Genomic DNA, 22,168 nt, shown 5'->3' on the forward strand with positions numbered 1-22,168 from the left:
GTAAGGCCCGAAGGCGATCCCTCGACCTGGGCCGTATGACGGGGAGTAACCCCGGAGTCTGTTTGGGGATGCTCTTCCTCTGAGCTATCCCCCATCGTGGCACAAGCCAGTTCGTCGTCCCCTACCTCGCCGGAGACTTCGTCGTAGGCCTCCTCATCCGCGTCGTAGGTCTCTTCCTCGGACGCGGGGTTAGAGTCCGACCCTTGTACGTCGTCTTCTTCCTCGACAGATTCCTGGAAGATGTCATCAGGCGGGGGTGCCGAAGCCGACAACTGAGCCTGGAGTCGATTAGCCCGGCGAATCTTCAAAGTTTTCTTACTCCTAAACTTTGAACACGCCATGCAGGTGTCTTCACGGTGATCCGGTGACAAGCATGTATTGCACACGGGGTGCACGTCGAGGTGCGAATATTTAGAGTGACACAGCGGACACTTCTTGAATGGAGTCCGCTCCATAGCAAAGGGTGTAGTGTAGGCCCGTCCGCGTCGAAAGCACGTGGAAGGGCAGTAGGAGATCGGAGCTGAGAGTCAGTAAGAAACCCGAACGCAACTATACCGACGCCCAGCCTAAAGACCTTTTGGTCTCGAGTAAAAGTCGAACAACTGTCGGTTCCGATAGAGGGAACCGAAAACACATCCGAACCCGATGGCGGAAAAAAACAATCTGGGGATGGAGGCGATGCCCATGCGCACTGTAGTCCAGGGGAGGAGCCACCTATCTCGTGATACTTCGAAGACTCTTCCAGGACAACAATGTGCAATCATCCGGACCCAACACTAGGTGGCGGACTATGCACAGATATGAATTCAGCAGCCCACATGCCTCGAACCTGCTGCATCCAGTGCACACAGAATAGAGGTGTTTGTAATGTTTTTCCCCTCTTGGATAAGCTCATTTGCTCTATCCTTGTACTTATCCGAGACGTGCCTCATTAATGATTCAAATTCGTCATAATGTGCCCCGTCGAACAAGTTACTTACCTTCGGTAACGATATATCTGTAAGAAACAGTAGTTAGTATTAGATTCTTTACCTTATAATATCCCCAGGCGTCAGTCTGGATCCGGAAACCTTTACGTAGCAGTACCCTTGCGCATCTGTAGGCATCGTCTGCGGCTCCGCGTCAGTCATCGGCATCGTTGGCGCCGGGAGGACGTCGCCGGAGTACTTAGACGCCGCCCTCGCGCGCTGACGTCAGTTCTTATACACAGCTTTTCTGCCCCAAAAACGCAGAGCCATGTAAAAAACCAACACTGGTGCCATTGAAACTAGGGCCCTGAAAGGGGGTGACCTTAACCCTAGATATCGCTACTGTTTCTTACAGATGGAATATGCTACTTACCAGTATGCATCTGTTCTTGGCATGTAGGGCTGCTGACATTCATATCTGTGCATAGATCGCCGCCTAGTGTTGGGTCTGGATGATTGCAGGTTGTTGTCCTGGAAGAGTCTTCGAAGTATCACAAGATAGGTGGCTCCTCCCTTGGATTACAGTGCGCATGGGCATCCAATCCATCCTCAGATTGTTTTTCGCCATTGTGGCAGAGATGGGAGTATAGTACAGTAAGACAAGTCAATGCGAAGAGTGAATGCTGCGGCTGCGACAGGCACCGGGGAGTTCGGTGGGCGATATGAATGTCAGCAGCCCTACATGCCAAGAACAGATGCATACTGGTAAGTAGCATATTCCGTTCGAGGCATGTGGGCTGCTGAATTCATATCTGTGCATAGAATGCATAGCAGTATCTCCCTTAGCGGTGGCTGCCTGTGTCAGTCGCAACAGTCTGGAAAAGAGTTTTGAGAACAGCCTGTCCTACAGCAGCCTGCTGTTTTGAATGTACATCTACACAATAGTGTTTTGTAAATGTATTTGTGGTTGTCCATGTGGTTGCTTTACAAATTTCGTGTAAAGGAATATTACCCAGGAAATCCATGGATGCCCCTAGCTTGCGTGTGGAATGCGCCCTAGGGGGAACTGTTAAGGTGCGATTGGCTTTTAAATAACATATTTGGATGCATTTAACGATCCATCTGGCTATCCCTGATTTTGAAATAGGGTTGCCTTTATGTTGCAGTAAGAAAGCAACAAACAACTGTTTTGTTTTAAGAAATGCCTTAATTCTGTCGATATAGTATAGCATAGCTCTTTTGACATCTAGAGTATGCAAAGCCCTTTCAGCTACTGTCTGTGGATTTTGAAAGAACACTGGCAGTTCGATGGTTTGATTTATGTGGAAATGGGATACCACCTTTGGCATAAATTTAGGGTTTGTTCTGAGAACTACTCTATTTGCATGCATTTGGATGAATGGCTCTCTAATAGTTAGGGCTTGGAGCTCGCTAACTCTTCGAAGCGAAGTAATGGCAATAAGGAAAGCCACCTTCCAATTTAGAAAAAGTATTTCGCAAGAGTGTAGTGGCTCAAAAGGTGGTCCCATAAGTCTGTTTAAAACAATGTTCAGATTCCAGATTGGTGAAGGTGGGTGCCTTGTTGGAATTACGCGTTTGAGTCCTTCCATAAACGCCTTAATTGCTGGCACCCTAAATAGTGAAAGGTGTTGCCTGTTTTGAAGATATGCTGCTAACGCAGCTAAATGTATTCTGATGGATGAATATGCTAAATTGCAGCGTTGTAGGTGCAAGAGATAGCAAAAGATGTTTTGAGTTGAAGCATCAAGTGGGTTTATATCATTGTTACTGCAGTAAATAACGAAACGTTTCCACTTAGCTGCATAACATGCCCTGGTAGTGGGTTTTCTTGCCTCCTTGATAATGTTCATACAGTCTGGAGGAAAGTTTAGGTATCCAAACTCTAGGATTTCAGGAGCCACATCGCCAGGTTCAGCTGTTGCGGATCTGGATGTTGGATTTCTCCATGGCTCTGAGTTAGGAGATTGGGTGTGAGTCTCAGTCTTTGATGAGGCACCACTGACAGTTCTAGGAACTTTGTGTACCACGGTTGCCTCGCCCATGTGGGAGCAACTAGGATTAGCGTTAGCGAATGTTGACGTAGTTTGCGTGCCACTAGCGGTATCAAAGGAGCTGGGGGAAAAGCGTACGCAAATTTGCCTGACCAGTTCATCCATATCGCATTGCCTTGTGACTGTGGATGTGGGAACCTGGCGGCAAAGTAGTGGCATTTTGCATTTTCGCTTGTGGCAAACAGATCTATCTCCGGATGTCCCCACTTCCGGAATGGTTGGAGCACTTTGGGGTGAATCTCCCATTCGTGCATTTGTTGACTGTGCCTGCTGAGCAGGTCAGCTACTTGATTGTCCTTGCCTGGGAGGTGCTCTGCCATGAGAAACATGTTCCTCTGAATGGCCCATTTCCACATTGCTTGAGCTAGGTGCGACAGCTGTGGTGAGTGTGTTCCTCTCTGTTTTTGGATATAGTACATAGCTGTCATGTTGTCCGTCCGGATCAACACAGTTTTGCTGCTTAAGTGTGTCTTGAACGCTTTTAGGGCTAGAAAGATTGCCATCAACTCCAGCAGGTTTATGTGCATCTTCTTTTGCTGTACAGTCCAGGGTCCCTGTTCTGCATAATTTAGGACATGGGCTCCCCACCCTAGTAGGGATGCGTCCGCGGTTAACACTATTTGTGGGACAGGCTCTTGGAACACTAGACCTTTGCAAAGGTTTTGTGGATTCCACCAATGCAGAGTGTTGTATGCACAACTGGTCACCAACACTAGGTCCTGTAATTGCCCCTGAGCCTGATTCCACTGCCTTGCTAGGCACTCTTGGAGCGGACGCATATGTAGCCTGGCATGAGGGACTATGAATATGAACAAGGCCATCATGCCTATTAGTTGCATAAACACTCGAGCTGGTAGTGAGTGTTGAGGTCTGAACCTTTGGATCAGTGTTTGAATTTCGTTGATCCGTGCTGCGTTGGGATATGCTTTTGCTGCTAGTGTATCTATAGTTGCTCCCAGATATTGTTGTACATGGGAGGGTTGCAAATGTGATTTTGGGTAGTTTAGCGAGAAGCCTAAACTGTGCAGGAGATGGATGGTTTTTGACATGTGGTTGGCACACTGCTGAGCCGATGGCGCGTGTATTAGCCAATCGTCCAGATATGGGTACACATGGATGTGTTGCCTTCTGAGATGTGCCGCCACTGTAGCTAGACATTTGGTGAAGACTCGTGGGGCTGTTGTGACACCAAATGGTAGGACATTGAACTGGTAGTGCTGTCCTTGAATGGTGAACCGGAGATACTTTCTGTGAGCAGGGTGTATTGTAATACGAAAGTATGCGTCTTTGAGGTCTAGAGTTGCTAGGAAGTCTCCCATGCGAAGCAATGGTAGGACTTGCTGGAGAGTGAGCATATGAAAATGCTCCGACAAAATGTACAGGTTGAGGGGCCTGAGGTCCAATATTTGTCTGAGAGACCCGTCCTTCTTTGGAATTAGGAAGTATAGGGAGTATACTCCTGTTCCCTGATGTTGTAATGGGACTGGTTCTATGGCCCCCTTTTGCAGCATACTGATGACCTCTTGCTGCAGTAGTGTTATATGTTCCTGTGACATAGGACAGTGCACGGATGGTATGTTGGGAGGTGTTGAAGTGAGTTCGAGGCAATAGCCATGTTGGATAAGTTGCCTGACCCACTTGTCTGTAGTGATATTTAACCAGACTGGCAGAAAATGTTGTAGTCTTCCCCCGACCGGTGTTAAATGGTCTGGGGGTAGTGCCAAGAAGTCACTGTTTGTGGTTAGTGGAGGATCGATTTGCATTGCCTCCACGCCCCCTACCTTTGGTTTTATTGCCCCTGTATCCACCCCTGTTGGTGTTCTTGTTGTACGTGGATTGCGTGTTAATCTTGTAGGTGGAGGATTGCTGTGAGGTATTACTTCTGGCTCCTCCTCTATAATTGGAGCGACGAAAGGGGCCCGGTGTTGTTGGGACTGGAGAGCTCCCATGGACTTCGCTGTATCCGCATCCTTTTTCATTTTGTCCAGAATTGAGTCAACTGCTGGACCAAATAAAAAGACTGGGTTGATGGGGTGATTAAGAATAGTGGATTGGACCTCACTCTTAAAACCGGATATGCGAAGCCATGCGTGGCGTCTTAGCAGCACGCATGTATTGATGGATCTGGCAGCTGTATCAGCCGCGTCTAGGGCACATTTAATTGAGGCATTGGTGATGAGTTTCCCTTCCTGTATCAGTTCATCTGCCTGCTGTTTATAAGGGTCAGGTAAGTGTTGGAGAATTTCTTCTAGGCTGTCATAATGCGCCCTGTCATATCTGGCCAGCAGGGCCTGTGTATTGGCAATTCTCCAAGAGTTTGCTGCTTGAGCTGCTACTCTTTTGCCTGATGCTTCAAAGATTTTTGACTCTTTGTCTGGAGGAGCAGCCTCTCCGTTAGTCTGGTAGTTAGCCCTCTTAAGTGAGTTGGAGACCACTAGGGAGTCCAGGGGTAGCTGGCCTTTTATGTATGTAGGAACAATAGGTGCAGCCCTTTATTTCTTTTCAATTCTAGGGTAAATGACCCATGCCCTAGCAGTGTCTTTAAAAATGTCATGTTTTAAGAAGCCCTTTAACATGGGGAGTGTTATTACATGTCTCTCAGATGTTGTGAGTGTATCAAAGAGAAAGTCTTCTTTAATAGCATCAGAGTGCATATCTACGTTATGGTAGGTAGCTGCTCTATCAAGTAAAGAATTAAATGCCACTGTATCTTCAGTGGGTGATGGCTTAGTTGGGTAAACTGCTGGTTCTGTAATGGGCAGAGTCCCCTCATTATCTGGTTCTCCTCCTGCACCCCATGGCTGTTGGTTGGGGTCTCCAGTTGGGTTTTGTGGATAACCAAACCGCACATCTGCATCCTGATCTTCATCTGGGTTGTAGTCAGGTGATGCCGGGGTATATGGGGTTGTAGGCATGGCTGGATTGATAGGTTCAAAAAGGATAGGAGAGGTAGCACAGTCCCGTTTCTTTTTGCGTGGTATTCTAGGAAAGTCTTGTATTGGCAGAGGCCTTTTCTTTTTTGTATACACAGTCACTTTGCCAGTTGCTAGGTCAATGTACAGCTTTGACTGGCCCTCTGTGGAGGGGTCTGGGTGAATAAGCTCTTCCTCCACAGTCTTTGCCTTTGGTGCCGTAGCTTTTGGTTTGCCAGATTTTGGGTCTGTAGGTTTACTTGGTTCGACCGCTTTTGGTGGTTGGACGGGTTTTTGATGTTTCTCGACACTTTTTGTCGGCTGGATGTCCTTAGCTAGCTTCACCACCTTTTTCGGACCAAGCGGTTTGTTTGGTTCGACAGTGTCTTAAGGTGTTTTAGGTGTATGTGGTTTTGGCTCGATGCCTTTTTTCGGATCGAGGGGCTTCGGCTCGACCAATTTGTTTTTGTCCACAGAAGGTTTCACTTTCGGTTCGACGTTAGTCTTGGGCGTAGGCCTTTTACTTTCATCGACAGTGTTTTTTCCCTTTGTCGATATCTGAGGCTTGTTTGCTCGATTCGACGTGCTTTGGCTTAGATGTTGATTCGACGTGCTTTTGCCTTTGCTTCGGATCGACGTGTTTGGGCCGCGAGGTGGACTTGACGGCTCTTGGTTTCGAGCTCGACTCGACAGATTTTGTCTTCGATGCCGACTGGACGGTCTTTGGCTTCAAAGGTTGTGTTGGGAGTACGGCCTTCGGTTCAAGGGCCTTTTGCTTAACTACTTTTGGATCGACGACATTAGGTCCGAAGACGGTGTTGTCGACGAGTTTCGGTTTCAATGGAACCGGCGCCGTATGGCGTTTCTCAGAGAACTTTTTGAATATGTTCTTAGCCGGGCGGTACTGCGGGGCTGTAGAGCGAAAGTGTAGATCTTGGCTAAGGCTCACTGGCAATGCCTCGACCTGAGTCTCTGATATTGGTGTAGTGTCTATATGGGGCGGTGTACTCACGGTTCGCCCCTCGTCGTTATCGGAGTCGTCTTCAACTGCTACGATGTCGTCTTGATCGTATTCCTCGAGATCGACGATTTGTTCGTCCTCTTCGAAGTAATTTTCGGAGTCGTGCTCCAAGTATTGTTCTTCGTGTTGATCCGATTCTTCGGCGCTACCTAGTTCGTCCTCATCGTCGAAGATGTTGTCTGGTTCCGGTGCCGACCTCTGCATTTCTTGCCTCGCTGCCCGTCGATTCCGGATAGTCTTTTTCGACCGGAACTGGGCACAAGCTAGGCAACTATCTTCCTTGTGACCCGGAGATAAACATTTGTTGCACACGGGATGCTTATCTGTGTGCGGGAACTTTGAGTTGCACTGCGGGCAGTATTTAAATGGACTTCGTTCCATCGACTGTCGGTCCACGTGGTGTCGAGAAGGCCTCACGGCCCGATTCGAAGACCGGAGTGCAATAGATGTTTCTGAAGTATCTCAGTACCGAGCGCTAAACAATACCGGCGGAACCGAAGGCCTTTTGGCCTTTACAGAAAGTTAGAGAATTCCGAACTTGGAGTGTAGGAAAGTACATCCGAACCCAATGGTGGAAAAAAACAATCTGAGGATGCCCATGTGCACTGTAGTCCAAGGGAGGAGCCACCTATCTTGTGATACTTTGAAGACTCTTCCAGGACAACAACATGCAATCATCCGGACCCAACACAAGGCGGCGATCTATGCACAGATATGAATTCAGCAGCCCACATGCCTCGAACATATCGTTACCGAAGGTAAGTAACTTGTTCATCTGAAAGAAACCGGTTAGTATTAGATTCCTTACCTTAGAATAGATACCCCAGCAATACCAACCCCGGTGGTGGGTCTGTGAACCAATAATCACACCAGAAAGTCCTGGAGGACGGAACGGCCAAAGAAGCCATCCATCTGGACTTGGCTGTCCAGGCAGTAGTGTCTTGCGAACGTGTGCAGCGAGGCCCAAGTAGCTGCCTGACAGATGTCCTGCAAAGGGACTCCCCGGCCCAGGACAGTGGGAGCTGCCGTGGCCCGAGTGGAACGGGCCTCAGCCCAACAGGAGGCTCCTTCTTAGCCAAGGAGTAGCATGCCTTGATACACAAGACGACCCACAGAGAGATGGTCCGCTTGTGCACCGCCCGTCCCTTCTTAGCGCCCACGTAACTAACAAAGAGTTGGTCATCCACCCGGAGCTGGCGTGTGCGATCTAGATAGAATGAAAGCGCACATTTTGGGTCCAGACGGTGGAGCTGCTCTTCCTCTTTTGAGGGATGCAGTGGCGGAAAGAAGGTGGGCAAGGTGATAGACTGCCCTATGTGGAAGGCCGTGACAACCTTGGGCAGGAAAGAGGGTCTAGTCCGCAACACAACCTTGTCCGGATGGACAAAGGAAAGGAGGTTTGGATGAAAGAGCCTGGAGCTCACTCGCTCTCCTGGCAGAGGTGATGGCAACCAGGAAAGCAGTCTTCAGAGTAAGAAGGCGGAGAGGACAGTTGTAAAGTGGCTCAAAGGGAGCGCACATCAGAAAGTTAAGAACAAGGTTCAAGTCCCACTGAGGCATCACAAACGGAACAGGAGGAAACATATGTGTGATGCCCTTCAGAAACCGAGTTACAATAGGGGACTTGAACAAAGAAGGTTGATCAGGCAGCCAAGAGAAAGAAGGAAGAGAAGAACCTCGGAAAGAAGGGCAGAGAGAGGATCCACAGCCTTTGCTGTGCACCATGCCACAAATCTGTTCCACCTGCAGGCGTATACCGACTCTGTGGAGGGACACCTGGCTGCCATAATTACACTACAGACTTCAGAAAGCAAGTCAAATGGCCTCAACTGTCGCCGCTTAATCTCCAAGCTTGGAGGTGGAGACTGGACAGGTCCGGGTGGAGGACCGTCCCCTGCTGCTGCGACAGAAGGTCCTCCTGAAGAGGCAGACGAACCGGGGGATCGACTGACATACTGAGTAGCTCGGGATACCAGTACCTTCGTGCCCAGTCCGGAGCCACAAGGATGACTTGGGCCCGGTCGCGTTTGATCTTCTTCAGCACTCTGGGCAGAAGTGGTATAGGCTGTAAGGCGTACAACAGACCGCAACTCCACTCGCAATGAAAAGCGCCTCCGAGCGAGCGCCGCCTTGGAAATTCCAACGTGCAGAACTGATGACATTGCGCGTTCTCTTCGGTGGCGAATAGATCTAACCAAGGCTCTCCCCACTGCAGAAAGAGACCTTGCACGACGTCAGAGTTCAGACGCCATTCATGATCCATCATGCACCGTCGGCTGAGTTTGTCCGCCCTGGCGTTCAGAGATCCTGCCAGGTGTTGAACCACCAGGGTCATGCCCTGATGTTCCAGCCACTGCCAGAGGCGCAGAGCCTCCTGGCAGAGAGTCCACAACCCCCCCCCCCCCACCCCCCAGCCTGTTTGTTGCAGTACCACATGGCGGTGGTGTTGTCCGTGAACACCTGCACTACACTCCCCCGGACAGAGGGGAAGAATGCCTTCAGTGCTAGACGAATCGCACGCAGCTCCAAAAGGTTGATATGGAGCCGGGACTCCGCCGGAGACCAGAGGCCTCTGATCTCCGCTTCTCCCATGTGGCCACCCCAGCCTTGGAGGGACGCATCCGTCACAACTACGTGCTCCGGCTGGGGAAGGGAGTGGGATCTGCCGCTGACCCAATCGCGGTCCGTGAGCCACCACTGCAGCGGTCTCGCAGTGCCCTCCGAGATCAGGACATGGCCGGACAGGTTGCCCTGATGCTGGGCCCACTGAAACTTCAGGTCCCACTGCAGAGCCCGCATCCGCCATTGGGCGTGATGCACCAGAAGGATGCAGGAGGCCATCAGTCCCAGAAGCCGCAGCGTCAACCTGACCGATACTCGGTATAAAGGCTGAAAGATCGGAATCAGAGCCTAAATATCCCGAACCCGCTGTTCGGGAGGATAAACCCGAAACTGCGCTGAGTCGAGAACCGCTCCGATGAAGAGGAGCTTCTGGGAGGGGCACAGGTGTGACTTCGGCACATTGATGGAGAACCCCAGCTGGAGCAGGAGGTCTGCCGTCGTCTGGAGGTGGCTGACGACTGTCTGGGGCGAGCCCGCCTTCAACAAACAGTCGTCGAGGTAGGGGAATACTGAAACCCCTAACCTGCGGAGATGAGCTGCGACAACCGCCATCACCTTCGTGAACACCCATGGGGCGCTAGTAAGGCCGAAGGGGAGCACGATAAACTGAAAGTGCTCGTGGCCTACCGTGAACCGCAGGTAGCGCCGGTGGGCCGGCAGGACGGGAATGTGGAAATAAGCGTCCTGCAAGTCCAACGCTACCATCCAGTCTCCTGGGTCAAGGGCAGCTAAGACCTGAGCTAGTGTCAGCATTTTGAACAACTTCTTCCGGAGGAAGCCGTTGACGTTCCGTAGATCCAAGATAGGGTGCAGGCCCCCTCTGCCCTTATTGGGTACCAGAAAGTAGTGGGAGTAGCAACCTCACCCTACTTCTGGCCCAGGAACGCGCTCAATGACCCCCTTAGCCAAGAGGGCCGTAACCTCCTCTTGCAGAAGTCGCAAGTGATCCCCCTTCACGCGGTGGTATTGCGGTGGCATGGCTGGAGGGGTCGCCTCGAAGGGGAGGGATTAGCCCCTTCGGAGGCTTTGCAGCACCCACCTATCCGATGTGACAGTGCGCCAGTGGAGGAGGTGATGGAGAACCCTGCCCCCCACTGGCGTCACATGGGCCTGAAAGCTCGGACTAGGAGGGTTTTGAGGCAGATGCTGCCGGGGTAGGTGTGGACTGACCTCGCCGTTGTCCCCGACTGCCACCACTGCGGTTTCCACGGCCGCCACCGTGTTGGAAATTAGTCTGCGGTGCGTGGCTGGCAGCACGTGTGGGGGTGCCCCTTCCTTGGACACTAAAGGAGCGAAAGGCACCCGTTTGCTGGCGCGGGGCAGAGAGGCCCAAGGACTTGGCCGTAGCCCTGGAGTCCTTAAATCGCTCAAGCGCATGGTCTGCCTTGTCGCCAAAAAGGCGACGGCCATCAAACGGCATGTCCATGAGTGTATTCTGGACATCAGACGAAAAGTTGGCGGACCTCAACCAGGTGTGGCGACGAATCGCCACTGTCGTTGCCATCACTCTGCCCAGTGAGTCGGTGGTATCCAGCCCACACCGGATGGAAAAACGTGCTGCATCTCGATCCTCCGCAAGGGTTTGGGCGAGTTTAGCCTTGATCTCTGCCGGGCATTCTGGCAGCACGTTCGCGACCGTGTCCCACAGAGAGTGGGTGTAGCTGCCCAAGAGGTATGCGGTGTTGGAAGACCGCAGTCCCAAACTCAGGGAGGAGAATACCTTTTTGCCGTATTGCTTGTACCTCTTGGATTACCGATCGGGCGGAGCCGTCGGGAATGCGGTCTGGGAGTTGGAGGCCTGGATGACCAGGCTCTCGGTGGTGGGATGGGTGGACAGGAAACAAGGGTCGCCCGGGACCAGGCAATGGCGTCTGGCCACGTTCCTATCTACAGGCGGACCTGCAGTGGGCCTGGACCAAGTGCCCAAAAGAACGTCAGTCAAGGCCTCATTAAACGGCAGCAGAGGCTCAGCCGAGCTTGACTGTGGTTTAAGCACCTCAGTGAGGAGGTTAGTCCTCACGGCCGCGACGGGGAGTTCACGGCCCAAGGCCCTAGCCGCCCGCGTCAGCACCACACTGTAGGTTGCCCCCTCCTCCTTAGCCACGGTAGGGGGTGAGACAAAACCAGTGTCTGGTGAAGTGTCCAGCCCACTGGCATCACCAAGTTCCCTTGTCCAGTCCTGATGGGACTAATAATCACGTGTCAGAGGGTCCTCAGACCCCTCCAATACACCTCATCACCCATCTCCTGATAATCAGGGTTGTCAAAGGATGGGGCCGGTTCGTTGAAGTAGAAATCTCCAAGCGGCGTCGAATACGGCGCCGAGTGGCGCCGCTCCGACGCCGGGACCAGATCGAGGGAGGCATCGGGGACGGCGGCGCCTGAAGGTGGCGCCGGAGGTGACACCCTAGGGATCGGCGCCAGTGAGGTCGTCAGGTCATTCGGCGAAGACCCGGATCCGGAAGGGGATCCAGCGGGGCCCGAAGGCGCCGGGCCCGAAGGCGTCGGAGGAGTCGGGGCTGAAGCACCCGACCCGCTGGGGCCCTCAGACGGGTCTGCTGGGCCCGAAGGTGCCGCGGAGCCCGCCTTTGGAGAGAGAGACCTCATGGCCATGAGGAAGCGATCGATCTCCTCCGGCGTCGCGTTCTGCTCAGGGACCGGAGGGTATGAAGCAGGTCGCGACGCCAGCGACTCCGACGGAGCCGCATGGGCGGTGTCACCCGAGCCCCCGGCCGCGTCGCGGGAGTCGGAAGAGCGATGACGTCTCTTCGACTTCTTGTGCTTACCTGACGACTTCGAGCCCGAAGACCGATGGTGACTCCCGGAGCTATGATGGCTCCGCTCCGACCCCGCGACCGGTCCCTCGACCTCTGTCCGGACCAGGACCACTCGCTGCGCGGGGCCGACTGCCGGAGCTCGAAAAAGTTAGTCAAAGATTGACTATGGGTATCACTTTTTCCAGATCTGCGCTGCTGGCGCGGAAAAAAGAACTGACGTCTAAGTACTCCGGCGACGTCATCCCGGCGCCAACGACGCCAAACGCCGAGCCGCAGACGACGCCTACCGACGCGCAAGGGTACTGTTACGCAAAAGTTTCCGGATCCAGATTGACGCCTGGGGATATTCTAAGGTAAGGAATCTAATACTAACCTGTTTCTTTCAGATATATCTGGCTAATAATGCCTGTGTATTGGCAATACGCCACATGTTTGCTGCTTGAGACGCCGTTCTTTTACCTGATGCGTGAAGTAGCTTAGACTCTTTATCTAGTGGTGGAACTTCACCTGATGTTTGAGAGTTTGCTCTCTTGCGTGCATTGGAAACTACAAGTGAGTCTAGTGGTACTGGACCTTTAATATATGCTGGGTCTGAGGGAGCACCTTTATATTTTTTCTCTATGCGAGGGTTAATGACTTGAGTTCTGACTGGGTCTTTGAAGACTTCAGGAGCATGCTTAATCACTCCTTTAAGCATTGGTAAAATGGATGAGGACCTTTGTGCATCTTCAAAGGTATCCATTAAGAAGTCTTCATCTGCAGGGTCTGTATGCATGTCTACCCCATGATATTGCGCAGCTCTGTGAATCAATTGATTGAAACCCATAGTGTCTTCTGGTGGGCAAGGACTTGAGGGGTATATGTCATCCTGAGTGACATTTGGGACATCTGGGGTGTTATAATCATCCCACGGGTCAGGTGATCCAGTAGGAGTAGCTGGATCAGGCATGTTACCCCCCATATCATCAGAGCTATCATCCCTGTTGTCATTGTCTGGTATGATAGAGGATGCTAGGAAATGTTGTGGTATGGGAGGATGTGGTGATGGTACAGGTGAAAGAGAAGGGGAAGGCAGTCTTAAGGGAGAGGTAGCCATGTCCTTCTTCTTTGAATGCGGAGCTGGAGTGTCCAGTGGTCGCTTTTTTTAAGCCAAAACAAGCTGTCCAGTGTTTGGATCTTTAGCTAGAGTCTTCTGAGCAGGGTCTGGATAAAGTAAGTCCTCTGCAGGAGGCCAATCTTTCGGTGCGGAGGAAGGTTTCGCCACCAAAGCGGTTTGTTTTGTTTTTTTGGCAATGTCTTTAACTGGAGAAACAGGAGTCTTTTTCGGCCCCAAAGCTTTTTTCGGTTCCGAGGATTTTTTCGGCTCCGGTATATTTTTTGGATCCGATGGTTTTTTCAGTTCCGGTGTTTTTTTTCAAATCTGAAGCGGGTTTGCTTGCTTCCGACCTGGGTTTCGGTGCCGAAGGAGTAGTGGTACGTTTCGGCGCCGATGGTTTGGATGTCGGCGTAGCAAGTGAAGTTGTCTTTTTCGGTGCCGGTAAGTGTGCGCCTACACCGTGCGAAGGCCGACTCGAGCCCGAGTCGCCTGAAGGCTTAATTAGCTTCTTAGCTGGGCCCGAAGGTGGGGCTGTAGAAGCAGTGTGTCGGTGTGCGCCCGAGGGCGAGGGTGTGACCGGGGCCTTCTTTGGGTGTGTCGAGAAAGGGTCGGGGTCGACAGTCTTACTTACGAGTGATGTCCTCGACTTCGGAGTCTTCTGCCTCGGAATTGCTGTCAACGTCGTGTTGTTCTGGAACGTTGACGCCTTCTTCAAAGATGTCGTCCGGAATGGAAGCTGAAGATCGAGCCATTGCTCTCCTCGCTCTTCGGTCCCGGATAGTCTTTTTGGAGGCACAAGTGGAACAGTCTTTGGCCTCGTGCTCCGGGGAGAGGCAAAGGTTACACACTTCATGAAGGTCGGTGTGGGGAAACTTCGACCCACATTGAGGACACTTTTTAAATGAAGTCCTTTCCAAGAGCTGGAGTCGAGGTCTAGTTAGGCCCGAAGGCCGTCGACAACGACCGGAATCAAAGTTTTCGGTGTTGAAGAGTAGCGTTGATTGGAAAAGCGGTTGAAACTTAATTTTTGTAAGTTGGTGAGGATTGCGCACCGAAGGAAAACGGTTCCAATGCGGAGCGCTATAAACACATCCGAGCCCAGTGGCAGAAAAAACAATCTGGGGATGGAGCCGATGCCCATGCGCAGTATCATCCTAAGGAGGAGTCACCTATCCCGTGACTTCCGAAGACTTTTCTACAACAAAACAAACTGCAAACATCCAGGCCCAACACTAGGTGGCCATCTATGCATAGTGTGTAATCTGCAGCTCATATGCCTCGAACATACAATTATTGCCATGTGGCTGGGTTCTGATCAACTGAATGATGCCAGGGCCTTAAGCTCCTCACCACCAAATGTCCCTATAATAACTTTGTTACAAACGCAAAGTGCTACGAGATTGGATAGGAAGTATTAGAATTGTATGCCCACTGAAACATTTAGGGAAATAAATTCAATTAACTCAAGTTTGTACAGGTCTCAAATGAGAAGAATTGTTTGGCAGATTATTACTCTAAACTGCAAGGAATAAGAGGTGGATATTTTTATTTAAGATTGAACATATGACTGTGCTATCAGACGGTAAATTCCTTGAATAGCAAATGATTGCCTGGCTATTGAATGGCCTTTGAAGAAAACACCATCACAGTTGTGAAAAATATCCTTAGCCTGAGACCAGCTATTTGAAAGCTTACCTCTCCCACCATCATCTCATACACCAGGACACCGAAGCCCCACCAGTCCACTGCTCTTGTGTAAGATGTATCCGTTAGTACCTCTGGTGCAAGAAATTCTGGGGTACCACAGAAAGTGCTGGTGCGGTCTCCAAATCCCATGCCTAAGCAAGATACAAACACATGTCACTGGATAGAAATAGGACTTTGTACCACTTATCTAATTTCAGATAAACTCTATTTAGGATGATGTTAGATGTAGACCTCTGGGCATGCCCCAAATGTTTAATCAAAACAAGGAAGGAAAAACACCATTACACTGTTATAACTCTGTAATTTTAGGAAGACGTTCAGAAACCCTCCTAGTTGCACCTCAGCATGCACCAAATAAATGCAACTTCCATCAGGAGAGTCTCTTCCAGTCTCTCCAACACACCTGCTTCAGAAGAAACTAAACTGGAAGGCCTTGTTGATAGTTACAATATGTGTATCTTTATTCAAGCCAAAGCCACCTCAAAGGGGTATTTGAAATCTACCAGCTGCACTTGTATTGAGATCCCTCCTTTGCACACTTCTAACTACATCTAGATACACCTTGGATGCTGGACACACCTGCACAAACATTTCCAACTGCACCTACACTACATTCACAGTGAGAACTCACAATACCATTCCTGTCTACCTATGCAAAGGCTCCAAAGTGAGTGAGCTGCCCTATGCTAATTCTTCCAACTACACTTACACTGTGGCCATGCAGATACAGCTCTCCACCATCTCTGCCCATACCCAGACTGAATCCATAGTGTAAGAGTCACCTAACCTCATGACAAGAACTATTATCAGTACTGAAGCCATTCCTGGCATGGGGTCTCAAAACCTACCCATAGCAGGGTACCATCTGGTTTAGGATCCAATTAAGAGCTCCATTCCCAATATTATTCTATGTTTCTAGCACAGTGCTCAAAGACATTCATCTATAGTACCATTGATAAATGGATGAAACCAAAACCAAAACCATACCAAGGGCAAGCTTTACACCAGATATATGCATAGAGACTGAATGAGCTCCCCCACAAGCAACAATTTATATGTATCCCGGCTAACCTTCACTGAGAGACGTTCCTATCAGCAGACAATTCAACTGGAGATAAGCTTGCTTTCACTAAGACCCCTCATGCACCAGTGAACAGTTACCTTTTGCCCATGCTAACCTTCCCTGAAGGTACCCTCCCATGAACTGGCAAATCAACAATAAGGTAGCCTTCACCTGGAGATGTGCCCCACCAACCAACAGGCACATTTACCTCGTCTAGCATTCACAGATACCTACTCCACTAGCTAACAACTCTATTGTATCAAGTTTAGTCTTCACTTAGATGCCTCCTCAATATTTCCAACTGTAGTTAAGGCAGCTTTAATTACAATTCCCCCAACAGCTGAAAAGTCAACTGTACCCACACTAGCCGTCTCTAGGACAATTCATCATTAGCTGAGATTTCCAACCCCAGATGAGAAAAATGTTATGTACCTATAACTACAGATCCCCAGTTTTGGTACACATGCTTGAATTGTTCTCATAAGTCGGTAGTCAATGTTTGTGTAACAGTGCACATGTAAACTCAATGAACACTGCAGAATACCCACCATAGTATTTCATTCAAACTCCAGCTAAAGTGATGGAGAAAGATAGTCTGATGAAAAGCGAAGGAGGTGGATCACATGTGAATCTATGAAAGATATAAATGTTAGAGAAGGAAAATGTTACTTACTCTGTAAGCAGCTGTTTCTAGCATGTAGTGCTGTAGACTCATATGCTCTGCATACTCCCACCATCTTGTGTTGGGCTGGGACATTGTACGTCGTTTTTCTTCTTAGAAGTGTTCAGACATTGAGTGTCGAGTGACTCCTTCATTAGCAGGTATTGCACACCCCCATTGACTCTATTGCTAGATTGTTCTTTGAACAGCGGGTGAGAGTAAATATAGAGTGAAAAATGAGGATAGTATGATTACCATTTATATTATGTGTGTGAGGTTTAAGCACTGAGGAAGAGGACATGTGCAACAGACACTGGATGCTGGGGAGGTGGGTGGGTCCATGCGAGTCTAAAGCACTACATGCTACAAACAGATGCTTACAGGGTAACGTTTAATGTTCACAGCATGCGTTTGTAGATACAGATGCTATGCTTAGACTGTAAAACATCCCCGAAAGTGGTGGCTAACCAGCATAAGATGCAGACGTCTAGATCAATGTTCTCAAGACTGTTTGGACAACTCGAGCCTACTGGCAGGCTAACACATCTAAACAATAGTGATTGGTGAAAGTATGTGGAGGGGTTCCCAAAATGCGACAAATAATTGCTACGTTTTAGAAAAGGCTTTAGTTCGGTCAATGTAATACATTTCAGCATGTTTGACATCTAATTTGTAAAGAGCTCTTACAGCCACGAAGTCTGGGTGAAGGAAAAAGACTGTCAGCTTAAACGTTTGGTTGAGTTAAAAGGGAGATATGACCTTGGGGAGGAACTTAGGGTTCGTTTTAAAGATGACCCTATTATCCTGTACCTGAAAGAAAGGCTCTTGCAAAGTAATAGCTTGCAGTTGATCAACAAGCCTCAAAGTTGTAATAGCAGCTAACGAAAGGCACTTTCCAAGAGAGGGATTATAAAGGGCAAGGGTATAAAGGTTCAAATGGAGGTCCCATTAGTCTGTCGCTTTTGGCTTTAAGAGGATTTAGTGGACAAAGTTTTTCCACTTAGTGGAATAACAAGCATGGGTAGTGGGTATGTGAGCTTTTCCGAGAAAGTCCATTCACTCTTGTGGCAAACTGAGGTACCAAACTAAAACCTCAAGTGCCAGTTTGCAAGGTTGAGCTGTCAGAATCTGAGTCTGTCTTTGATTTTTGTGCGAAGGACCGGCATGTTGGGCTACTGGCGAGTTTCTTGTCAGGAGTCCTTGAGGAGAGTTGAGAACCAGGGTTGTCTGGAGCTGCAAAAATGAGAGTGAAAGGCTTTCCCACCACTTTTGGAAGAAGTGGAGAGGGTGAAAAGAGTAAGCAAATATCCTTGACTAGTTCATCCACATAGCATTGGCTCCGGAATGAGGGGGTGGGAACCTGAGGCGAAGCTTTGGGGTTCTGTATTAGCATGAGTGGTGAACATGTCTATTTGTGGGACAGCAGTAGAAGTAAAGAAGGAGGATTTGTATGTGTGGAGTGCCCACTCATGGACTTGTTGATGCATCTCGCTGAGGAGGTCTGCAAAGTCGTTGTCCACTCCCAGAAGATACACAGCTAACGGGTGTATCTGAAAGTGTATGAACCAGGACTACCTTGCACTGAAGTTCCTTCTAGACCTAGGTGAATGGCTGAAAAGAAGCTCTAGATGATTGATTTGGAGACCTTTTTGACAAGGGACCACAGTCCCTAAAATGTCATGATTTGGAGATGCGCCCCCACCCTGAAAGGAAGGCTTCTGTGGTGCTGGCCACTTGTGGATGATGTCTATATAGGGCATGCCCTGCAACTAGTTGTTGCTGTTCCACCAATCCAAAAAACAATAGGTATTGCCATCATCAACACTAGATCTGCCCAGTGACCCTCTGCTTGTGACCACTATGCTGAATGGAACTTCGGTAGCAGACCCATTACTATTCTGACTGAGTTGACAATTTGGCTGAAATAAAGGAAGCAGCTGCAAGCTAGCTAGCACTCTGTTGGTTTGGGTATGACTTACCGGTTACAGCATTTAGGATGGAACCACGAAAATGTTGCACTTGGGAGCGATGGAGGTGGAGAAGAGAGATGTCAGCTTAAATGTGTGCTCATCACTGCTGCCTGCTCGTTGTCTTGATCATTCAGTCATCTAGGTAGGGTAACGTGTGGGTGCCCTCCCTTCTGTGGTAGTAAACTACCACTGCTAGCCATGTTGTGATTCTTGAGCTTGAGAAGACCCAGAAAGGAAGCACTTTGTATTGGTAGTGTTGACCACTTATCATAAACCAGAGACTGTGCTGATGAGCAGGGGGGGATGGGTATACTAAAACAGAGAACTTGTTGTATCGCACCATCATGAAGTCGCCTTGCTGTAGCACAGGCATCACATCCTGTAGGGTTGTCATGTGGAAATGTTCTGAGAAGATGTGTTGTTGAGAGGCCTGAGATCGGCCTTTTTAGGGATAAGGATATATTGGGAGTAACCCCCTTTGCCTTGGTGATAAGGAGGCACCAGCTCTATTGCTTGTTTTAGGAAAAGGGCTTAGACCACCTAGTGTAGAAAGAGAGGTGCTCTGAGTTCATGGTCTGAGGGCGGGCTGGAATGTTTAGTGGGGTTGAGAGAAATTCGAGGGAATACCCAAGGCACATGGTTGCAAGAACCCATTGATCTTATTTCCTCCTAGCGTGAAAGGAACACTTGCAATCTACCCACAACCGGTGTTGCGTGAACGGGGGTATTATGGGGCAGGTCAATTATTGCAGGTAAAGACTTCCTTGCGAGAGACACTTTTGCCATTATCCTTGTTGGGGTTGTTACCGCTCTATGACCCGTGACCGTTGCCCCTGCGCCTCTTGTGGCGTGACTGCTGCTGCTTTTGGTATGCGCGAGATTGTACAGAGGAAGTGGGCATTACTAAACTGCTGCTTCAGAAAGGATGCCAGATGGGATCTGCAAGGCACCCATGGACTTTGCAAGCTTGATGCCCTTTTTGATTCTGCCTAGTATCTCATCAAACAGGGTTCCGAAGAGAAGCGCTCCATCAAAAGACATGCTGATGAGATGTTGCTGGACCTCTAGCTTGCAGACAGATACACGCAGCCAAGAGTGACGATGGAGTAAAATTGAATGTTTACTATTCTAGCAGTAGTGTCAGCAGCATCAGGAGCACAGTGTATAGTGGTGTTGAAAGTGGTTATACCTTCTGCCCCTATTTCTTCCACACTTTTACTGAACTGATTATGGACAAGTTTGAGGAGTTCCTCCATCTTCCCCCATTGAGCCTTGTCATACCATGAGAGGAAACCAATGGAATTAGCAATCCGCCTCTTAGTGGTGGGCCCATCTGCCACCCTTTTCCCAGCTGTGTAAAAGTGATTGCTCTCAATGTTGGGGAAGAGCAACCCCGTCGGCTTGCATAGATGCTCTTTCACGAGCAGTGTGCACCACCAGAGTCAGGGGGAACATGACACTTGATGTACATGGGGTCGGATGGGGTAGGCTTAAATGTCTGTTCTAAGAGGAGTGCAAACCCTGGCCTTCACCAGTTGAGCAAAGATGTCAGGAGCTGCCCTAAGCATTCCCTTTAGCATAGGGAGGAATTGCACTGAGCGATCTGATTTTGAGGGCATCAAATAGGAAATCTGCCTCCTCAGGCATGACATGCATATCATTCTTTTGATAGGCAGAGACTCGTTATATTGTCTTTGATAGTTAGTAGTATCGTCCTAAGGGCAAGTCCTTATTGCAACATAATCTAGGTCTGAGTCCCTTGGCGGATCAATGTTGTAGTCATCTCATTGGTTGTAGTCATCCCATTGGTCATGCATTGACCACCTACATCCGAGCAGAATTCTGGAGAACTCTGAGGGGAATCTTATGGGGTGTTGGTGGAGGGGGAGATGGGTGAGGCAGTAGAAGAGGCGGTGTGGAGGAAAATGACAACTGAGAGGAGGAGGAGGAAGACTAGTAGCTGTATCCCTGGACCTTATGTGTGCAGCCTGTGAGGGGACATGCAGAGCGGTTCCTCTTTAAAGGCAATCCTCCTTTTGCTTGGCAGGATGTATGCAGTATTTTTCTTTAGGGGGCGAGGAATACTTTGGTGGAAATTTTCCCTGTGCAAGAGTGGATGACAATTTGCCTTTATCTCTGTTCGAGTTCTTCCTGTAGCCCATCGAGGATAGGTTTATTGGAGTCATCAAACTCGCTGTGGAAGGAGGTCTCAACATCGATGCGGACAGGCTTCGAAAGAAGTGTAAGGAGAGACATGGCATTCGGCCTCGAAATGTGTCGGCACAAGAAGGTTTCTTTGGAACAGACCGTCTATATCGGTCAACTTCCTTTGTCGAGTTCTGTTTCGGGCTCCGATACCAATTCCAGGTGCTGACCAGAGCCCAAAGGTGATGGACGCCCCGTGGGTACTGTTTCTTATGCCCAGTACTGGAAGCCAGACTCTTTTGAAAGCAGCGCTCCATTTGCGAATGAAGTCTCTTTTGAGACTTGCATAGTACCTCAGCTTCAACCATACTCGAAAATCTGAGTGTGGTCTGTGTGCTGGGCCCAGCATCAGCGGAGGTAGAATGACTACCTTCTTCCTCAGCCAACGATTGCTTCTCTGGGCTAGTAAGTGGGGACACTGGAAGACTATATCCCCTTCCTCCTCGCCGCTGAAGGGGTCTGGTTCCCTAAAGATGTCCACGGCTTATTTGGCTGACTTTCTCTACATCCTGAAATGGACACAGTGCCTGTCTCTCTCATAGCGCAGGGCCTTTTGGCACCAATATGCGAGACAGAAAGCATACTCTGTGACGTTATGATCTGGGGAGAGACAGAAGTTGCCGACACTATGGTTTTCGGCCCCTCGGATACTAAGTGTGGAATCAAGGGCATTTGCTGAAGAGCATCCATTCCATCACCTACCACACATCGACATTCTTGATAGCATGCGGCTCTGGCTGGGTGCGAGTGCCCATGGAACAAGGACCTGATGTTTAGAGGCGGTCTATGAAGAACACTGTTGTGCAGAAGAAACAGTTTAAAGTGAGGTTGTTGGGAAGGTCTTTCTTCGAGGCGGGAATCAAAGGGTCCAAAGAATGAATGTTGCACATGTCAAATCCAGGAGCCTTGTCTGTAGACATCCAAACCCAATGGCAGGGAAATACAGACTAACATTGTAGTTGATGCCCATATGCAATACTTGCTAAGGAAGGTGTCACTTGACATCCTGTGAATCAAAACACTTCTTCAAACAAAAACAACTTTCAACGTCCAAACTCCACACTAGGTAGCAGGAGTATGAAAACTATATATATCTACAGACACGCGTATTACAAACCTGTAGTTACAGGTTAGAAACATTTCTCTCCAGCACT

The 22,168-nt window shown here is 49.5% G+C and overlaps 1 protein-coding gene across 4 annotated transcripts in view; it reads right to left on the bottom strand.

Moving 5' to 3' along the window:
* The window catches only part of PKN1 (protein kinase N1), an 815,639-nt gene that overhangs the window by 77,320 nt on the left and 716,151 nt on the right, over positions 1–22,168 (bottom strand). For all 4 annotated transcript variants that reach the window (XM_086961066.1, XM_086961076.1, XM_086961049.1 and 1 more), the window contains exon 19: positions 15,104–15,246. In XM_086961066.1, the coding sequence (XP_086817192.1) occupies positions 15,104–15,246 (143 nt within the window). The remainder of the gene's footprint in view (positions 1–15,103; positions 15,247–22,168) is intronic.

This window comes from Lissotriton vulgaris, chromosome 1_1, assembly GCF_964263255.1.
Source record: "Lissotriton vulgaris chromosome 1_1, aLisVul1.2, whole genome shotgun sequence".
Classification (NCBI taxonomy): Eukaryota; Metazoa; Chordata; class Amphibia; order Caudata; family Salamandridae; genus Lissotriton; species Lissotriton vulgaris.